The sequence below is a fragment of the Coregonus clupeaformis genome, chromosome 30 (genome assembly GCF_020615455.1).
Source record: "Coregonus clupeaformis isolate EN_2021a chromosome 30, ASM2061545v1, whole genome shotgun sequence".
Classification (NCBI taxonomy): domain Eukaryota; kingdom Metazoa; phylum Chordata; class Actinopteri; order Salmoniformes; family Salmonidae; genus Coregonus; species Coregonus clupeaformis.
Window position 1 is genome coordinate 9,530,960 of NC_059221.1, and position 20,098 is coordinate 9,551,057.

Sequence of the window (20,098 nt, forward strand, 5' to 3'; positions counted from 1 at the left end):
GATAAGAGTCTCCAGCTTCAGAGATTTTTGCAATTCGTTCCAGTCATTGGCAGCAGAGAACTGGAAGGAATGGCGGCCAAAGGAGGTGTTGGCTTTGGGAATGACCAGTGAGATATACCTGCTGGAGCGCAGACTACGGGTGGGTGCTGCTATGGTGACCAATGAGCTAAGATAAGGCGGGGATTTGCCTAGCAGTGATTTATAGATGGCCTGGAGCCAGTGGGTTTGACGACGAACATGTAGTGAGGACCAGCCAACAAGAGCGTACAGGTCACAGTGGTGGGTAGCGTATGGGGCTTTGGAGACAAAACGGATGGCACTGTGATAGACTACATCCAATTTGCTGAGTAGAGTGTTGGAGGCTATTTTGTAAATGACATCGCCGAAGTCAAGGATCGGTAGGATGGTCAGTTTTACGAGGGCATGTTTGGCAGCATGAGTGAACATATGCACATTATGTACACCTCACCGCAATTTAGCAGGCAATAATTTAACATGATTTTTGAAATCAAGTTGGCAGGGAAAATAAAAGTCCTTCTAGATTCAGTCATCCTCTCTTTTTGCAAAGACAAACACCACAACTTGGAAGTCAGAGTAAAATCAGGTGTAAGTAGCTTTATTTTTAAATTAGTACCGGTGCAATGGATTAATTCCAGGGATAACACTCCAAAGCTCCCAGGTTTGATCCCCACTTGCGACTATCAACAGAATGTGAGAAAAAAGGTTTGTCTAATAAATTGTAATGTAATTGCCATATGTGATTCTACATGAATGGTTGTACAACTAACTTCCTCAAGAGTAAGATAACACTGAAACATGAAAGGACACTCTGGGAATGTTCTTGTAACATCAGGTGAATGTTTTTTGCACCCTAAAAGAAACATTGTCAATGTAGAATAATAGTGAAGACATCAAAACTCTGAAATAACACATATGGAATCATGTAGTAAGCAAAAAAGTGTTAAACAAATCAAAATATATTTTATATTTGAGATTCTTCAAGTAGCCACCCTTTGCCTTGATGACAGCTTTGCACACTCTTGGCATTCTCTCAACCAGCTTCAGCTAGAATGCTTTTCCCACAGTCTTGAAGGAGTTCCCACATATGCTGAGCACTTGTTGGCTGCTTTTCCTTCACTCTGTGGTCCATCTAAATTTGGTTAAGGTCGGGGGATTGTGGAGGCCTGGTCATCTGATGCAGCACTCCATCACTCTCCTTCTTGGTAAAATAGCCCTTACACAGCCTGGAGGTGTGTTGGGTCATTGTCATGTTGAAAAACAAATGATGGTCCCACTAAGCCCAAAACAGATGGGATGGCGTATCGCTGCAGAATGATGTGGTAGCCATGCTGGTTAAGTGTGCCTTGAATTCTAAATAAATCACAGACGGTGTCACCAGCAAAGCACTCCGACACCATAACACCTCCTCCTCCATGCATTACAGTGGGAAATACACATGCGGAGATCATCCGTTCACCCACACCGCTTCTCACAAAGACACGGCGGTTGGAACCAAACATTTCAAAATTGGACTCCAGACCAAAGGACACATTTCCACCGTTCTAATGTCCATTGCTCGTGTTATTTGACCCAAGCAAGTCTCTTCTTATTATTGGTGTCCTTTAGTAGTGGTGTCTTTGCAGCAATTCAACCATGAAGGCCTGATTCACACAGTCTCCATTGAACAGTTGATGTTGAGATGTGTCTGTTACTTGAACTCTGTGAAGCATTTATTTGGGCTGCAATTTCTGAGGCTGGTAACTCTAATGAACTAATCCTCTGCAGCAGAGGTACAGTGGGGGAAGTATTTAGTCAGCCACCAATTGTGCAAGTTCTCCCACTTAAAAAGATGAGAGAGGCCTGTAATTTTCATCATAGGTACACGTCAACTATGACAGACAAATTGAGAAAAGATTTTCCAGAAAATCACATTGTAGAATTTTTAATGAATTTATTTGCAAATTATGGTGCAAAAATAAGTATTTGGTCACCTACAAACAAGCAAGATTTCTGGCTCTCACAGACCTGTAACTTATTCTTTAAGAGGCTCCTCTGTCCTCCACTCGTTACCTGTATTAATGGCACCTGTTTGAACTTGTTATCAGTATAAAAGACACCTGTCCACAACCTCAAACAGTCACACTCCAAACTCCACTATGGCCAAGACCAAAGAGCTGTCAAAGGACACCAGAAACAAAATTGTAGACCTGCACCGGGCTGGGAAGACTGAATCTGCAATAGGTAAGCAGCTTGGTTTGAAGAAATCAACTGTGGGAGCAATTATTAGGACATGGAAGACATACAAGACCTCTGATAATCTCCCTCGATCTGGGGCTCCAGGCAAGATCTCACCCCGTGGGGTCAAAATGATCACAAGAACGGTGAGCAAAAATCCCAGAACCACTCGGGGGGACCTAGTGAATGACCTGCAGAGAGCTGGGACCAAAGTAACAAAGCCTACCATCAGTAACACACTACGCCGCCAGGGACTCAAATCCTGCAGTGCCAGACGTGTCCCCCTGCTTAAGCCAGTACATGTCCAGGCCCGTCTGGATGATCCAGAGGAGGATTGGGAGAATGTCATATGGTCAGATGAAACCAAAATATACCTTTTTGGTAAAAACTCAACTCGTCGTGTTTAGAGGACAAAGAATGCTGAGTTGCATCCAAAGAACACCATACCTACTGTGAAGCATGCGGGTGGAAACATCATGCTTTGGGGCTGTTTTTCTGCAAAGGGACCAGGACGACTGATCCGTGTAAAGGAAAGAATGAATGGGGCCATGTATCGTGAGATTTTGAGTGAAAACCTCCTTCCATCAGCAAGGGCATTGAAGATGAAACGTGGCTGGGTCTTTCAGCATGACAATGATCCCAAACACACCGCCCGGGCAACGAAGGAGTGGCTTCGTAAGAAGCATTTCAAGGTCCTGGAGTGGCCTAGCCAGTCTCCAGATCTCAACCCAGCGACAGCCCCAATACATCACTGCTCTAGAGGAGATCTGCATGGAGAAAAGGGCCAAAATACCAGCAACAGTGTGTGAAAACCTTGTGAAGACTTACAGAAAACGTTTGACCTGTGTCATTGCCAACAAAGGGTATATAACAAAGTATTGAGAAACTTTTGTTATTGACCAAATACTTATTTTCCACCATAATTTGCAAATAAATTAATTAAAATCCTACAATGTGATTTTCTGGATTTTTTTTTCTCAATTTGTCTGTCATAGTTGATGTGTACCTGTGATGAAAATTACTTTTTAAGTGGGAGAACTTGCACAATTGGTGGCTGACTAAATACTTTTTTTCCCCACTGTAACTCTGGGTCTTCCATTCCTGTGGTGGTCCTAATGAGAGACTGTTTCATCATAGCGCTTGATGGTTTTTGCGACTGCACTTAAAGAAACGTTCAAAGTTCTTGAAATGTTCCGTATTGACTGACCTTCAAGTCTTAAAGTAATGATGGACTGTTGTTTCTCTTTGCTTATTTGAGCTGTTATTGCCATAATATGGACTTGGTCTTTTACCAAACAGGGCTATCTTCTCTATACCCACCCTACTTTGTTACAACACAACTGATTGGCTCAAACGCATTAAGAAGGAAAGAAATTCCACAAATAAACATTTAAGAAGGCACACCTGTTAATTGAAATGCATTCCAGGTGACTAACTCATGAAGCTGGTTGAGAGAATGCCAAGAATGTGCAAAGCTGTCATCAAAGCAAAGGGTGGCTATTTGAAGAATCTCAAATATAAAATATATTTTGATTTGTTTAACACTTTTTTGGTTACTACATGATTCCATATGTGTTATTTCCTAGTTTTGATGTCTTCACTATTATTCTACAATATAGAAAATAGTAAAAATAAAGAAAAACCCTTGAATGAGTAGATGATCTAAAACCTTTGACCGGTAGTGTATAATCATCCGCACAACTGGAAAATGTTTGTGTTTTGGGAACATATCTTTTGCGATGTCCCCACAATGTCCCCTCCAGACTCTTCCCACAACCTAATAACACATTCTGGGAACCTTTAAAGAACAGACTAAATGTGTTCTGCGAACGTTCTTGTAGCGTCAAGCGAATTTTTTATACAAACATTGTATAATCATCAGCACACTGGACAGTTTTGTTATGAGAATATTTGCCGCAACCTAATGAATGTTCTGGGAACTTTCACAGAACCAAATTTGGTTTGCTGGGTACAAACTGGGTGCGAGAGATAAATCACATAGTAAAGACGTCTAAAGAACGTCTACAGAACAATGACCTACCTCCCATCCGAAGGAGCTGTCTTTGACCGTGGCGCTCTGCAGTGTGCTGTGAGGTCCGAAGTGCTCTCCCGACCCAATTCGGGTTTTGGCCCATATCCCCAGGCCCACTCCGGGCACCGAGGACTCACGCAGCTCCAGGTCGCTGGGGACGGGAATGTCGTCGGGAATGTAGACGGGCACCTCGTAGGGCGAGCCTTCCTTGGGCGTGAACGGGTCCTCGTGGTGATGATGGTGGCTGTGATGGTGGTGGGGAAGGTGGTGGTGGTTGTTGGGGTGCGGGGACAGGGTTCCTACGGGGATGGGGGACATGATGCTGTCCTCGGTCTCCTCCTCCCCACTCTCACCCCCTCCCGCCAGGAGGTGGGCCTCTGTCTCGTGCATGCTGTCCACTGGCTCACTGTCATCTGAGAGAGGAAGAGAAAGAGAGAGAGAGTTAGTTTATGTACAGTTTCTTATTTATTCAACCATTCAAATCAAATCAAATCAAATTTTATTTGCCACATGCACTGAATACAACAGGTGTAGACATTACCGTGAAATGCTTACTTACAGCCCTTAAACAACAATGCATTCATTACTTAATAAAAAAGTAAAATAACAACAAAAAAGTGTTGAGAAAAAAAGAACAGAAGTAAAATAAAATAACAGTAGGGAGGCTATATACAGGGGGGTACCGTTGCAGAGTCAATGTGCGGGGAAACCGGCTAGTTGAGGTAGTTGAGGTAATATGTACATGTGGGTAGAGTTAAAGTGACTATGCATACATCATTAACAGAGTAGCAGCAGCGTAAAAAGATGGGGTGCAAATAGTCCGGGTAGCCATGATTAGCTGTTCAGGAGTCTTATGGCTTGGGGGTAGAAGCTGTTGAGAAGCCTTTTGGACCTAGACTTGGCGCTCCGGTACCGCTTGCTGTGCGGTAGTAGAGAGAACAGTCTATGACTAGGGTGCCTGGAGTCTGACAATGTTGAGGGCCTTCCTCTGACACCGCCTGGTATAGAGGTCCTGGATGGCAGGAAGCTTGGCCTCAGTGATGCACTGGGCCGTACGCACTACCTGTAGCTGTAGAACTTTTTGAGGATCTGAGGACCCATGCCAAATCTTTTAAGTCTCCTGAGAGGGAATAGGCTTTGTCGTGCCCTCTTCACGACTGTCTTGGTGTGTTTGGACCATGATAGTTCATTGGTGATGTGGACACCAAGGAACTTGAAGCTCTCAACCTGTTCTACTACAGCCCTGTCGATGAGAATGGGGGCATGCTCAGTCCTCTTTTTTTTCCTGTAATTCACAATCATCTCCTTTGTCTTGGTCACGTTGAGGGAGAGGTTGTTATTCTGGCACCACACGGCCAGGTCTCTGACCTCCTCACTATAGGCTGTCTCATCGTTGTCGGTGATCAGGCCTACCACTGTTGTGTCGTCGGCAAACTTAATGATGGTGTTGGAGTCGTGCCTGGCCATGCAGTCATGGGTGAACAGGGAGTACAGGAGGGGACTGAGCACGCACCCCTGAGGGGCCCCTGTGTTGAGGATCAGCGTGGCAGATGTGTTGTTACCTACCCTTACTACCTGGGGACGGCCCGTCAGGAAGTCCAGGATCCAGTTGCAGAGGGAGGTGTTTAGTCTCAGGATCCTTAGCTTAGTGATGAGCTTTGAGGGCACTATGGTGTTGAACACTGAGCTGCAGTCAATGAATAGCATTCTCACGTAGGTGTTCCTCTTGTCCAGGTGGGAAAGGGCAGTGTGGAGTGCAATAGAGATTGCATCATCTGTGGATCTGTTGGGGCAGTATACAAATTGGAGTGGGTCTAGGGTTTCTGGGATAATGGTGTTGATGTGAGCCATGACCAGCCTTTCAAAGCACTTCATGGCTACAGACATCAGTGCTATGGATCGGTAGTCATTTAGGCAGGTTATCTTAGTGTCCTTGGGCACATGGACTATGGTGGTCTGCTTGAAACATGTTGGTATTACAGACTCAGTCAGGGACATGTTGAAAATGTCGGTGAAGGCACTTGCCAGTTGGTCAGCACATGCTCAGAGTACATGTCCTGGTAATCCGTCTGGCCCTGCGGCCTTGTGAATGTTGACCTGCTTAAAAGTCTTATTCACATCAGCTACGGAGAGCGTGATCACATAGTCATCCAGAACAACTGGTGCTCTCATGCATGCTTCAGTGTTGCTTGCCTCAAAGCGAGCATAGAAGTGGTTTAGCTCGTCTGGTAGGCTTGTGTCACTGGGCAGCTCACGGCTGTGCTTCCCTTTGTAGTCTGTAATATTCTTCAAGCCCTGCCACATCCGACGAGCTTCAGAGCCGGTGTAGTACGATTCAGTCTTAGTCCTGTATTGACTCTTTGCCTGTTTGATGGTTTGTCGGAGGGCATAGCGGGATTTCTTATAAGCGTCCGGGTTAGAGTCCCGCTCCTTGAAAGCGGCAGCTCTACCCTTTAGCTCAGTGCGGATGTTGCCTGTAATCCATGGCTTCTGGTTGGGGTATGTACGTACGGTCACTATGGGGACGACTTCATCGATGCACCAGTGACTGATGTGGTGTACTCCTCAATGCTATCTGAAGAATCCCGGAACATGTTCCAGTCTGTGCTAGCAAAACAGTCCTGTAGCTTAGCATCTGCGTCATCTGACCACTTATTTAATAACCAAGTCACTGGTGCTTCCTGCTTTAGTTTTTGATTAACCACACATGTCAATTGAGATTCAAAGAGAGAGAGAGAGAGACAGAGAGAGCGAGAGAGAGAGAGAGAGAATGACTACAAGGTATATACTGTATACATAGGGCGGCGCACAATTGGCCCAGCGTCGTCCAGGTTTGGCCTGTATAGGCCGTCATTGTAAATAAGAATTTGTTCTTAACTGACTTGCCTAGTTAAATAAAGGTAAAAAAAAATACATGTCTTCAGAGTGAGAAAGAAATCCTTGACCTTCACTGCAGTATCTTGGCTTATTCTCTGCAACTCACTCCATTGTGTAAGAAACAGTCTCAACACTGGGACTTTATATCAGTATCACCAAAAGACAGCATATTGTATAGACAGGACTTTTATACTGTAGGCAGTATCACCAATAGAACTTAACCATACCGGGCCACTCTAGGCCAGCTCTACTAACTGACTCACACAACCCAAACAAGCGAAAGACGTAAAACCAAAAAGCCTTCAGACCCAGTTAAGGTAGCCTGCCCACAGTATTCCCAGTCAAAACATTTCCCACCGTCAGAGGAGGCCCTGATGGGACATGGTGTTCCATTCAGTCACAACCACCGCCATTTCCTGCCGGGTCATCTTACAGATAATGGGGGAGAAATGACCCAGGCATTGCCAGTCACTCGCCAGTTTAGATTAGTCACCTATGCTTGTCACTGTTCTGTGGCTGACAGTGTAATTGTGGTGTTCGGGTTTCCACCGTCCAACGACAACGATGAAGACAAAGAATTAGAGGGGCACAAGTCTAGCTAGAAACACCATCTGCCTAAACTCCTAACCTCCCTCTCGCACAGTCATGGCCAGATCACTTGGAGAAAGTCAGACATAGACTATATATACAAACGTATGTGGACACCCCTTCAAATTAGTGGATTCGGCTATTTCAGCCACACCCGTTGCTGACAGGTGTATAAAATCGAGCACACAGCCATGCAATCTCCATAGACAAACATTGGCAGTAGAATGGTCTTACAGAAGAGCTCAGTGACTTTCAATGTGGCACCGCCATAGGATGCCACCTTTCTAACAAGTCAGTTCGTCAAAATACTGTCCTGCTAGAGCTGCCCTGTCAACTGTAAGTGCTGTTATTGTGAAGTGGCAGTGTCTAGGAGCAACAACGGCTCAGCCACAAAGTGGTAGGCCACACAAGCTCACAGAACTGGACCACCGAGTGCTGAAGCGCGTAGCACGTACAAATCTTCAGTCCTCGGTTGCAAGTTCCAAACTGCCTCTGGAAGCAACATCAGCGCAATAACTGTTTGTCTGAGCTTCATGAAATGGGTTTCCATGGCCGAGCAGCCACACACAAGTCAAAGATCACCATGCGCAATGCCAAGCGTTGGCTAGAGTGGTGTGAAGCTCGCAGCCATTGGACTCTGGAGCAGTGGAAACGCGTTCTCTGGAGTGATGAATCACGCTTCACCAACTGGCAGTCCGACGGAAGCATCTGGGTTTGGCGGATGCCAAAAGAACGCTACCTGCCCCAATGCATAGTGCCGGACTAGGCCCCTTAGTTCCAGTGAAGGGAAATCTTAATGCTGCAGCATACAATGACATTCTAGATTATTGTGTGCTTCCAACTTTGTGGCAACAGTTTGGGGAAGGACCTTTCCTGTTTCAGCATGACAATGCCCCCGTGCACAAAGCGAGATCCACACAGAAATGGTTTGTTGAGATCGGTGTGGAAGAACTTGACTGGCCTGCACAGAGCCCTGACCTCAACCCCATTGAACACATTTGGGATAAATTATCACGCCGACTGCAAGCCAGGCCTAATCACATCAGTGCCGACCTCACTAATGCTCTTGTGGCTGAATGGAAGCAAGTCCCCACAGCAATGTTCCAACATTTAGTGGAAAGCCTTCCCAGAAGAGTGGAGGCTGTTATAGCAGCAAAGGGGGGACCAACTTCATATTAATGCCCATGATTTTGGAATGATATTTTCGACAAGCAGGTGTTCACATACTTTTGGTCATGCAGTGTATTTTGGAGCAGAAGTTTGAAAGATCGAGTAAATTAAATTAATTTTGTTTTCGTGAACACCCCTACAGATACAGATAGCAAATATATTTGCATTACAAGTACCATGCTGCAACAAAAAGTGGAAAAACTCTGTAGTACAATAAAACACATAGAGTGAGTGAAAAAAGTATTTGATCCCCTGCTGATTTTGTACGTTTGCCCACTGACAAAGAAATTATCAGTCTATAATTTTAATGGTAGGTTTATTTGAACAGTGAGAGACAGAATAACAACAAAAAAATCCAGAAAAACACATTTCAAAAATGTTATAAATTGATTTGCATTTTAATGAGGGAAATAAGTATTTGACCCCCTCTCAATCAGAAAGATTTCTGGCTCCTAGGTGTCTTTTATACAGGTAACGAGCTGAGATTAGGAGCACACTCTTAAAGGGAGTGCTCCTAATCTCAGCTTGTTACCTGTATAAAAGACACCTGTCCACAGAAACAATCAATCAATCAGATTCCAAACTCTCCACCATGGCCAAGACCAAAGAGCTCTCCAAGGATGTCAGGGTCAAGGCTGGAATGGGCTATAAGACCATCGCCAAGCAGCTTGGTGAGAAGGTGACAACAGTTGGTGCGATTATTCGCAAATGAAAGAAACACCGAATAACTGTCAATCTCCCTCGGCCTGGAGCTCCATGAAAGATCTCACCTTGTGGAGTTGCAATGATCATGAGAACGGTGAGGAATCAGCCCAGAACTACACGGGAGGATCTTGTCAATGATCTCAAGGCAGCTGGGACCATAGTCACCAAGAAAAACAATTGGTAACACACTTTGCTGTGAAGGACTGAAATCTTGCAGCGCACACAAGGTCCCCCTGCTCAAGAAAGCACATATACAGGGCCGTCTGAAGTTTGCCAATGAACATCGGAATGATTCAGAGGAGAACTGGGTGAAAGTGTTGTGGTCAGATGAGACCAAAATCGAGCTCTTTGGCATCAACTCAACTCGCCATGTTTGGAGGAGGAGGAATGCTGCCTATGACCCCAAGAACACCATCCCCACCGTCAAACATGGAGTTGGAAACATTATGCTTTGGGGGTGTTTTTCTGCTAAGGGGACAGGACAACTTCACCGCATCAAAGGGACGATGGACGGGGACATGTACCGTCAAATCTTGGGTGAGAACCTCCTTCCCTCAGCCAGGGCATTGAAAATGGGTTGTGGATGGGTATTCCAGCATGACAATGACCCAAAACACACGGCCAAGGCAACAAAGGAGTGGCTCAAGAAGAAGCACATTAAGGTCCTGGAGTGGCCTAGCCAGTCTCCAGACCTTAATCCTATACACAATCTGTGGAGGGAGCTGAAGGTTCGAGTTGCCAAACGTCAGCCTCGAAACCTTAATGACTTGGAGAAGATCTGCAAAGAGGAGTGGAACAAAATCCCTCCTGAGATGTGTGCAAACCTGGTGGCCAACTACAAGAAACGTCTGACCTCTGTGATTGCCAACAAGGGTTTTGCCTCCAAGTACAAAGTCATGTTTTGCAGAGGGGTCAAATACTTATTTCCCTCATTAAAATGCAAATCAATTGATAACATTTTTGACATGCGTTTTTCTGGATTTTTTTGTTGTTATTCTGTCTCTCACTGTTCAAATAAACCTACCATTAAAATTATAGACTGATCATGTCTTTGTCAGTGGGCAAACGTACAAAATCAGCAGGGGATCAAATACTTTTTTCCCTCACTGTATATACCACATGTTAGTACCCAAGGGCAGCACTCAAATGCAGCACTCAAATGTAACAGACATTGATTCTGATCTCAAACTCACAACAATTTATAGGTTGCCTGGACGACGGAGGGAGCAGGTAGGCGGTAGTGTGGCAGCGTGGAGTGGAGTGGACAAGTCCTGGGGCCTCATGTACAAAGACTTGCGTTGAATTCATACTAAAACATTGCGTACGGACAAAGCCATAAATGTGCGTACGCACCAAAAAAATCTGATGTATGAATCTCTGCGTACGCAGCATTCCACATACATTCTCTTTGTACATCCCAATCAACGCGAAATTGAGCGCACATGCACGAGCACCACACCACACCCTGTCTCCTCCCTCAATTAAATCAATTTAAATATGGTAATTAGTCCAATTTGGCAAAAGAAACCTGCAAGAACATGGCTAAAGCAAGCAAGAAACGAAATTTCACTGAAAACGAATTAGAGGTGCTACTATCAGAGGTAGAAACAAGAAAAAATATTTTATTTGGAAATCTGTCCTCTGGAATTAATAACAAAAGAAAGAAAAAAGAGTGGGCGAGTTTGTCTGATGCCGTCAACGCGGTGGGATCTGAGAGTCGCACCGTAAATGAACTGAAGAAGAAATGGTCAGACATAAAGGTGGAAGTTAAGCGGAGAACTGCTGCGCACCGACAAAGTGTGGGCAGAACAGGCGGTGGTAGAGGGACCGATGAACTTGCACCCTTTGATCAGAGAGTTGCCTCTATTGTAGGAGACACGATAATCTCTGGAATCGTATCCGCTGATGTAGGAGACTCGGATATACTACAGGACTGCCAGCAAGGTGACTCAGATTTATTTCCTTAACTTTGATATACATAGCCAGCCACCGTTTAATTTTAAAATGCATGCAATATAGCAAAAGGTACACCAGAGATTTCACGTATCCACTGCTTTTATTGCAAATGCGTGTACCCATTAATAAGGAACAGACTCAAATTACTGTTAAGATGTGCCTGTGTTTAATTGGACTTAGGAACCGCAGGAACGTCCACTGGCACGCACTCAGAGTCCGCACCACCTGAGCAGCCAGAGCCCATTCAGTCCAGCGTCTCCCGTGTCTCTAATGTTCCCCCCAGTGCTGAAGCCCGTCCATCTGGCCGTGTCTTGACGCATGCTGTTCTGGAGTCACAACAACAAATTGTTAGGGCCATTGAAGAAATGAACAGTCACCTTAAAAATGTCACTGACGCACTCACAGAAATAAGCCATTCATTAAAAGAATTGGTCAAAAAATGAACTTTGTGTCTGAGTACCATTTATATTGTCGCAATTACACGTTGACGGGCCTGAATGGCTTGTTGATTGTGCTGCACATATACTGGTCCTGGTTCAGGGTCATCTGGCGGTGCCCCCACCTCACCAAGGGGTATGCCATGCCTGTGCGCGACATTGTGCAGCACTCCACAGGCCAGTATGATGCGGCAAACCTTGTCAGGGCGGTATAACAGCATCCCCCGGTCCTGTCAAGGCAGCGCCACCGACATTTCAGCTGCCCAATCGCCCGCTCCACAACTGACCGAGTGCGGGAATGGGCATCATTGTATCTGCGCTCTCGGTCAGTTTGTGGGTTGGTGAGGGGGTTAACAGCCACGTCTTTAGTGGATAACCACTGTCTCCTGATGGGCAGTAATAATAATTACAGACACAAACATTTTACTTTTAGATAGAACCATACATTTAAATGCATAACTTACCAAGTAGCCACCCATCGCGCACCCTGCCAGCTTGGAGTCTCATCCCAACCATGCTGTTTGTAAGGATATATGAATCATGGGTTGACCCAGGCCACCTTGCCACAATATTTGTTAGGCGCATTTGTGCATCACATATAATCTGCACATTTATTGAATGGAAATGTTTCCGATTCACATATGCAAATTCGTCTTCAGATGGCGCCTTTATAGCAATATGTGTGCAGTCGATCGCTCCGATTACATTAGGAAAACCGGCTATCGCTGCAAATTGCGCTTTGATGTTTGGCTGGTCACCTGCATCGTATGGGAACGTTATATACCTGGTAGACAAGCGGATGATGCCGTCCCATACAGGTGGCATTGCACGGCTCAAACACGACTGGCTTATTCCTGAGCGGTCTGCCAGTTCTCTTTGGAAAGAACTGGTTGCTAGGAAACCAAGTGTAGTAAGCACCTGTAAAGGAACGGGTAATGCGTGGCTCCTCACTGTCTCTCTTTCCAAATTCGGACCCAACTCAGCGCAGAGTATAGCCCTTGGAAATCTGAAACGGCTGATGAGCCAGTCATCGTCGTGGGCCAGAAAATCACAGTGGTCCCTAAAAACTCGTTCTCTCCGGATTTGTCCATTGAAAATGTCTTCTAATAAAGCCAAAGCTGCCATTGCTAGACGGGTTGTATCCATTTTCACATCCTTTATATATGTTCTTACTTAATTGCATAATTAATAGAATATTCTAATAAGACTCGTGTGACAATAATATGGCAAATCATTTATCAATTACAAATTATAAGCAATATCTGGCAGGTGCGATAGAACAGTTCGTAGTGTAATGTTTGCCACTTCACTTTATTGCCTCTATGAGTCGCCAACGGACAAACATCACAAAAATGTACGTACGCCAGGCCTGAAGTTTACGTGGAAGAACGCACATTCTTACGTTAATTTCACTGTTAGTACATCTGACCGTGAACGTGAAAGCTGGCGTACGCCGTGTTTTCGTGCGTACGCAAGATTGATACATGAGGCCCCTGGTGTCTTTTGCTAGAAGCACTAACTGCAGTTTGCTATCCAAACACAGACCGGGCAATCAGGCCTAACTAGGCTGCGCAATTACTTTAGGAGTGTTTCCAATCAACCGGCCCCCTCCTCCTCCCGACCGACCCTGCCAACAACATAAGACCGCTTTAGAACTCACTGAAGCTGGCCTGGCGCTTGTATCCACAGCCGTTGAACTCAGAAGCCAAGTTGAGAACAATAAAACGTAGGAAGATTGATCCGGTCTAACTCACTTACTCTTACTTGTTGATTATATAATGAGGGTACTCTGCAGGTAAGATAGTACGTTCCAGTTTATAGCCTAATGACCTAATCAACTTATCAGTTGCACAACTTCCAGATCACTGTGGATCATTAGATTAAGAGCTGTTCAAGATGATCATTACTGTATTTACTGTATGAACAAAAAGTCTCAGAAGATAGACATTGGAATGACGAAATTGAGGAGAACTTTACATTGAAACAATTGATAATCGACACCAAGGAGTATCTGAAATCAATTATCTGCCTTCGCTCCAATAAACGCTTGGGTTTTGGATCGTACAATATTGAGAAATAATAATTGCAGAATTACCGGATATGTAAGTCTCAAATGTAAACGTGAACTATTAAAGCACTGTCACAGACTCTTAGTGACTGGCAAGAGAGCATCCTGAGAGATCCAGGAAACGTATCATATAAAAGCTGGGCAGTAAAACGAAGGCTTTTACCAATTTATTTGAATGATCATGGTTTCATAGGGGCCCAGACCAGGCAGGCAATTAAGCGAAGGGAAACATGTACTCCAGCAGTAGCTTCCACTTTTCACAAATCAATTAAACGTTTATAACCTCAGCCTATCTGGTGCAGTTTTCAAGAATCAAAAGTGCTTTCGAACCATTAAAAACGTTTTTTCTCTCCCCTTTAGCTGGCACCAGACCCATCGAGCGCAACAACCGAAGACATGGTTGCTGCTGTTACTTCCCTACTTTTAACGAAACATAGGACAGAAACCTGTCATGAGCCCTCTCACTCCACCGGGTTACCACCTTAATTGGTTTCCACTATCTTCCACTCTGCTCACCTCCCTCTCTCTACTCAGCCTAACTAGCTCCACCTGTCCCTGCTCTGCTCGGCTCTAATTACTCTGCCAGCTGCGCTGCATTACCCACTAACCTCTCCCAGTATTTAAGGCCCTGTCTTTCAGCTCTCCGGTGTCAGATCGTCTGCAAAGCTCACACCCGGAACCTGTTTGCTCGCGCTTCTGGCTCACCCTGGTTTTGTGACCCCGGACCTGCCTGTTTATTGGATACTCTTCTGCCTTAGGAGATCCAGACCTGCTTCTGCCATTACGACTCCTGACTACTCTTCAATCCCGGTAACTCTGACCAGCCTTCTGCCTTGCTACTACGTATTTTGGATTCCCTTGAACTGTACTGCTGCCTGGTTTCATTCCGCCCTGTTGTGTCTGTGTCTCCCCCCAGGACTTCTGGACCACCCACCACCGGCTTCATAGGACGCATCGCTGCCACTGGGGGGCACAGACCCAGCGCATTGGACGGGATCCCTGTTACCCCTGGAGCCTTCATTCACTCCCCTACTTCCCTTTTCCCTTAAGTTTAATAAACTTTCTGGTGTGACGCAATTGTGGTCCTCTGGTCGTCTGTCTGAATCGTGACAGTACGATCTGACCATTATGGACTCAGCGCACACTTTCCCCGACATGGAAACCGATGAGCATGAGCAGCAGTTCCAGCAGCAGCAACAACAACTCGCCATGCTCATTCAACTCCTCACCAACCTTACCCCAGCCAGTCTGCCCACCAGCCCAGCCCCCGAGTTACCTGCCCCGGTCATTGCAGCCGCTGCTCCGGAACCCAAGATTGGAAACCCCGAGCGGTTCAACGGCGATTCAACCCAGGTCCGGCCATTCCTGACTAGCTGCCGACTTCAGTTCTCCTTGCAGCCAAGGACCTTCGCCACGGAGGGGGCTAAAGTTGGGTATGCCATCACTCACCTGACGGGCCGAGCTCGACTCTGGGGAACAGCAGAGTTCGAACGTCAAACCCCCGCATGTGCAACCTTCGACCTGTTTGCTGAGGAGATGCTGAAGGTGTTTGACCTGGATTCACCCACCGCAGAGGCGTCTCGTGAACTGTTCAGTATTCGACAAGGCAGACGTACAGTCGCAGACCATTCCATCGACTTCCGAACCCTGGCTAGACGAAGTTCTTGGAACACACCACCGTTGGTGGACGCGTTCTTCCATAGTTTGGCTGACTATATCAAGGGACGAGTTGGTCTCCCATGAACTGCCTTCCACTCTTGATGAAGCCATCGCACTGACTGTCAGGATCGACAGAAGGATACAGACCCGTCGTCGTGAGAGGGGGCGCCAAGGTCCACCTACTACCGGCATTCGGAGAGATCCGACTGGGCTCCTGTCATCTACTGCCACTCACCCAGGTCAGCTTGATCAGTCTGAGCCTATGGAGATTGGGCGAGCCTCCCTCACTCCTGCAGAGCGCCAGCGCCGCTCACCTCAAACCTCTGCCTCTATTGTGGAGGTGATGGACATCGTGTGGTAACCTGCCCTTTAAAGGGCCGAAGCTCACCGGGCGTAGGGGGAGTCCGGTCGAGTTCAATGACCATCCAGTCCTCCGACCGCAAACCCCTGCTGCAAGTTCACCTCCGCCTCTCTGACTCAACTCACACCCTGGCTGCTCTGGTGGATTCTGGCGCCGAAGCCAACATAATGGACGTCAAGCTGGCACGCCAACTGGGACTGGAGAACCTCCGTTTGACACCTCCTATTCCTGCCCGGGCACTGGACGGACACTTACTCGGATCGGTCACTCATGTCACGGCCCCGGCCTCGATGGGTCTGTCCGGAAACCATCAAGAAACTATCCAGTTTCACCTGCTCCCCTCTCCAGGCCAACCCCTCATCCTGGGTTACCCATGGCTCCGCCGGCACAACCCTCAGCTCGACTGGGTGACCGGGGTGATCAGGGAGTGGGGAGAGGACTGCCACCGAACCTGCCTGCTTGCTGCCGCACTACCCCTCGGCCAGTACCTACTAACTCCGCTCCGGACCTCTCCAATGTCCCAGAATGCTACCATGGTCTCAGAGAGGTGTTTAACAAAGCAAGAGCCACATCTCTGCCCCCTCACCGACCGTACGACTGTGCCATCGACCTCCTCCCTGGAACAGCTCCTCCAAGGGGTCGTCTTTATTCGTTGTCTGCTCCTGAAAGAAGGTCCATGGAGGACTACATCAATGGCTCTCTGTCCGCAGGATTAATCCGTTCATCTTCATCTCCTGCTGGTGCTGGCTTCTTCTTTGTGGGGAAGAAGGACGGATCTCTTCGCCCCCTGCATCGACTACAGGGGACTCAACGACATCACAGTGAAAACCGTTACCCTCTGCCTCTGCTCACCTCTGCTTTTGAGTTGCTCCAGGGAGCCACTGTTTTTACCAAGTTGGATCTCAGAAACGCTTACCACCTAGTGCGGATCCGGGAGGGAGATGAATGGAAGACCGCATTCAATACACCAACAGGCCACTACGAGTATCTGGTTATGCCTTTTGGCCTCACCAATGCTCCTGCTGTGTTCCAGGCTCTAGTGAATGATGTACTGCGGGACATGTTAAACAAGTTTGTCTTCGTTTACCTGGATGACATCTTAATTTACTCCAGAAACCTGTCTGAACACACCCGCCATGTCCAGCAAGTCCTTCATCGTCTTCTGGAGAATTCCCTCTACGCCAAGGCAGAGAAATGTGAGTTTCACGTCAAGACAGTGGCCTTCCTGGGGTACATAGTGGCAGAAGGAAGTATCCAAATGGATCCTGCCAAAGTATCAGCAGTCACTTCGTGGCCAGTTCCGGAGAACAGAAAGAAGCTGCAACAGTTTCTGGGGTTTGCTAACTTCTATAGGAAGTTTATCCGGAACTACAGTACCGTTGCTGCCCCTCTCACTGCTCTAACCAGCACCAAGCAACCCTTCACCTGGACCCCAGCAGCCGACAAAGCCTTCAGTACCCTCAAGGTGAGGTTCACCTCCGCTCCCATCCTCCAGATGCCTGATGTGGACCGGCAATTCATTGTGGAGGTGGACGCCTCGGATGTGGGAGTTGGTGCTGTGATTTCTCAGTGGGCTGCGGAGGATAGGAAGCTCCATCCCTGTGCCTTTTTCTCACGTCGGTTGTCCCCCTCTGAGTGCAATTACGACATAGGGAACCGGGAGCTGCTGGCTGTGAAGCTTGCCTTGGAGGAGTGGCGTCACTGGCTGGAGGGGTCCACCATTCCATTTCTCGTTTGGACCGATCATAAGAACTTGGAGTACATCCGCACGGCCAAACGGTTGAACTCCAGGCAGTCCCGCTGGGCCCTGTTCTTCACCAGGTTTAATTTCACTCTGTCATACCGGCCTGGATCACGCAACACCAAGCCAGACGCCCTCTCCCGTCAATTCCAGAAGGATGACACCCCTCCAAGGACCCTGTGTCGATTCTGCCAAGTCCCTGCATCGTTGCAGCTCTGACCTGGGCTGTTGAGGAACAGGTGCTGGAGGCTCTCCGTAACCAGCCAGGTCCCAGCACTTGCCCAGCTGACCGCCTTTTTGTCCCCGAAGACCTGAGGTCCCAGGTCATTCAGTGGGGACATGACTCCCGCCTAGCTTGTCACCCTGGCTCCACCCGCACTTACAACCTGCTCGCCCAGAGGTTCTGGTGGCCCTCTCTGAGGAAGGATGTACGGGAATTCGTCCAAGCCTGCCCCATCTGCAACCAACACAAGTCGTCCTGCCAGCCCCCAGCCGGATTGCTGCAGCCCCTGCCTGTGCCCAGACGTCCCTGGTCTCACATCGCCCTTGACTTTGTCACGGGGCTGCCCCCTTCAAGTGGCATGACCGTCATTCTCACCATCGTTGACCGTTTCAGCAAGATGGCACACTTCATTCCCCTCCCCAAGCTCCCAACCGCCAAGGAGACCGCCCAGGTGGTCCTGGAACACGTCTTCCGGATCCACGGACTGCCAAGGGATGTTGTTTCTGACCGTGGTCCACAATTCTCCTCCGCTTTTTGGAAGGAGTTCTGTCACCTGCTGGGAGCCACAGTCAGTCTGACTTCCGGATTCCATCCCCAATCCAATGGGCAGTCAGAGCGGGCTAATCAGGAGCTCGAGAAGGCACTGCGATGCATGACTTCACGCAACCCCCACTCCTGGTCGCAGCAATTGACATGGGTGGAGTACGCACACAATTCTCTGACCTGCTCTGCCATCGGTATGTCCCCTTTCCAATGTGTTTATGGATACCAGCCTCCTCTATTTGCCAGCCAGGAGGAGGAGGTTACTTGCCCATCTGCACTTGCTTTTGCCCGTCGATGTCGCCGCACCTGGTCACAAGCCCGAGCCACACTCCTCAGGTCCGTTGCCAGCTACACTACCGGGGCCAACCGCCGGAGAATTCCTGCTCCCACCTACCATGTTGGTCAAAGGGTGTGGTTGTCATCGAAGAACCTGCCACTCAGGGTGGAGTCGCAGAAGCTGGCACCTCGGTTCATTGGCCCATTCCCTATCATAAGAGTGATTAGCCCAACTGCTGTCCGGCTCCAACTGCCTAATTCCCTGAGGGTGCACCCCACTTTCCATGTGTCTAAGATTAAGCCCATCCATGAGAGTCCGCTGGTCCCTGCTGCGCCTGGTCCTCCTCCTCCACGGCTCAGTCGATGGTGGTCTGGTTTACACCGTCCGCCGCCTGCTTCGGTCCAGACGGAGGGGTAGGGGTCTCCAGTACCTCATTGACTGGGAGGGCTATGGACCTGAGGAAAGGACCTGGGTGCCAGCTAGTCGGATTGTGGATAGGACTCTCATCACCGCTTTCCACCAACGGCATCCTGATCAACCTGCAATCCGTAGGGGCCGCCCCAGAGGGGTCCCTAACCGTCCGGCCCGCTCGGCTTCCTGTCCTGTGCCTGATCCTGTCTCGGGACCTGTCCCATCTCCCGACCACGGCCCTCCGGCTTCCTCCGAGGATGAGGACGTTCACTCGGACCGTTCGGAGGAGTTCTAGCCCTCCTCCGGCTCCCCTCCTCCCGCCCGGCGTGGTGTTGCTCTTGGGACTTCTGGGGCCGTCCCTTGGGGGGTTCTGTCATGAGCCCTCTCACTCCACCGGGTTACCACCTTAATTGGTTTCCACTATCTTCCACTCTGCTCACCTCCCTCTCTCTACTCAGCCTAACTAGCTCCACCTGTCCCTGCTCTGCTCGGCTCTAATTACTCTGCCAGCTGCGCTGCATTACCCACTAACCTCTCCCAGTATTTAAGGCCCTGTCTTTCAGCTCTCCGGTGTCAGATCGTCTGCAAAGCTCACACCCGGAACCTGTTTGCTCGCGCTTCTGGCTCACCCTGGTTTTGTGACCCCGGACCTGCCTGTTTATTGGATACTCTTCTGCCTTAGGGAGATCCAGACCTGCTTCTGCCATTACGACTCCTGACTACTCTTCAATCCCGGTAACTCTGACCAGCCTTCTGCCTTGCTACTACGTATTTTGGATTCCCTTGAACTGTACTGCTGCCTGGTTTCATTCCGC

The 20,098-nt window shown here is 48.1% G+C and overlaps 1 protein-coding gene and 2 long non-coding RNA genes across 4 annotated transcripts in view; 1 reads left to right on the forward strand and 2 right to left on the reverse strand.

The window, feature by feature from the left end:
• Positions 1-20,098, reverse strand: part of LOC121545990 (histone-lysine N-methyltransferase PRDM16-like) — a 435,559-nt gene that overhangs the window by 337,254 nt on the left and 78,207 nt on the right. For both annotated transcript variants that reach the window (XM_045209418.1, XM_045209419.1), the window contains exon 2: positions 4,277-4,680. In XM_045209418.1, the coding sequence (XP_045065353.1) occupies positions 4,277-4,680 (404 nt within the window). The remainder of the gene's footprint in view (positions 1-4,276; positions 4,681-20,098) is intronic.
• Positions 11,425-12,007, forward strand: LOC123482291. The gene is made up of 2 exons (XR_006657653.1): positions 11,425-11,551; positions 11,744-12,007. It is a non-coding gene; the product is annotated as an uncharacterized LOC123482291 (long non-coding RNA).
• Positions 11,548-12,098, reverse strand: LOC123482292. Its single transcript, XR_006657654.1, has 2 exons — positions 12,024-12,098; positions 11,548-11,889 (listed from the first exon to the last, which is right to left on the reverse strand). It is a non-coding gene; the product is annotated as an uncharacterized LOC123482292 (long non-coding RNA).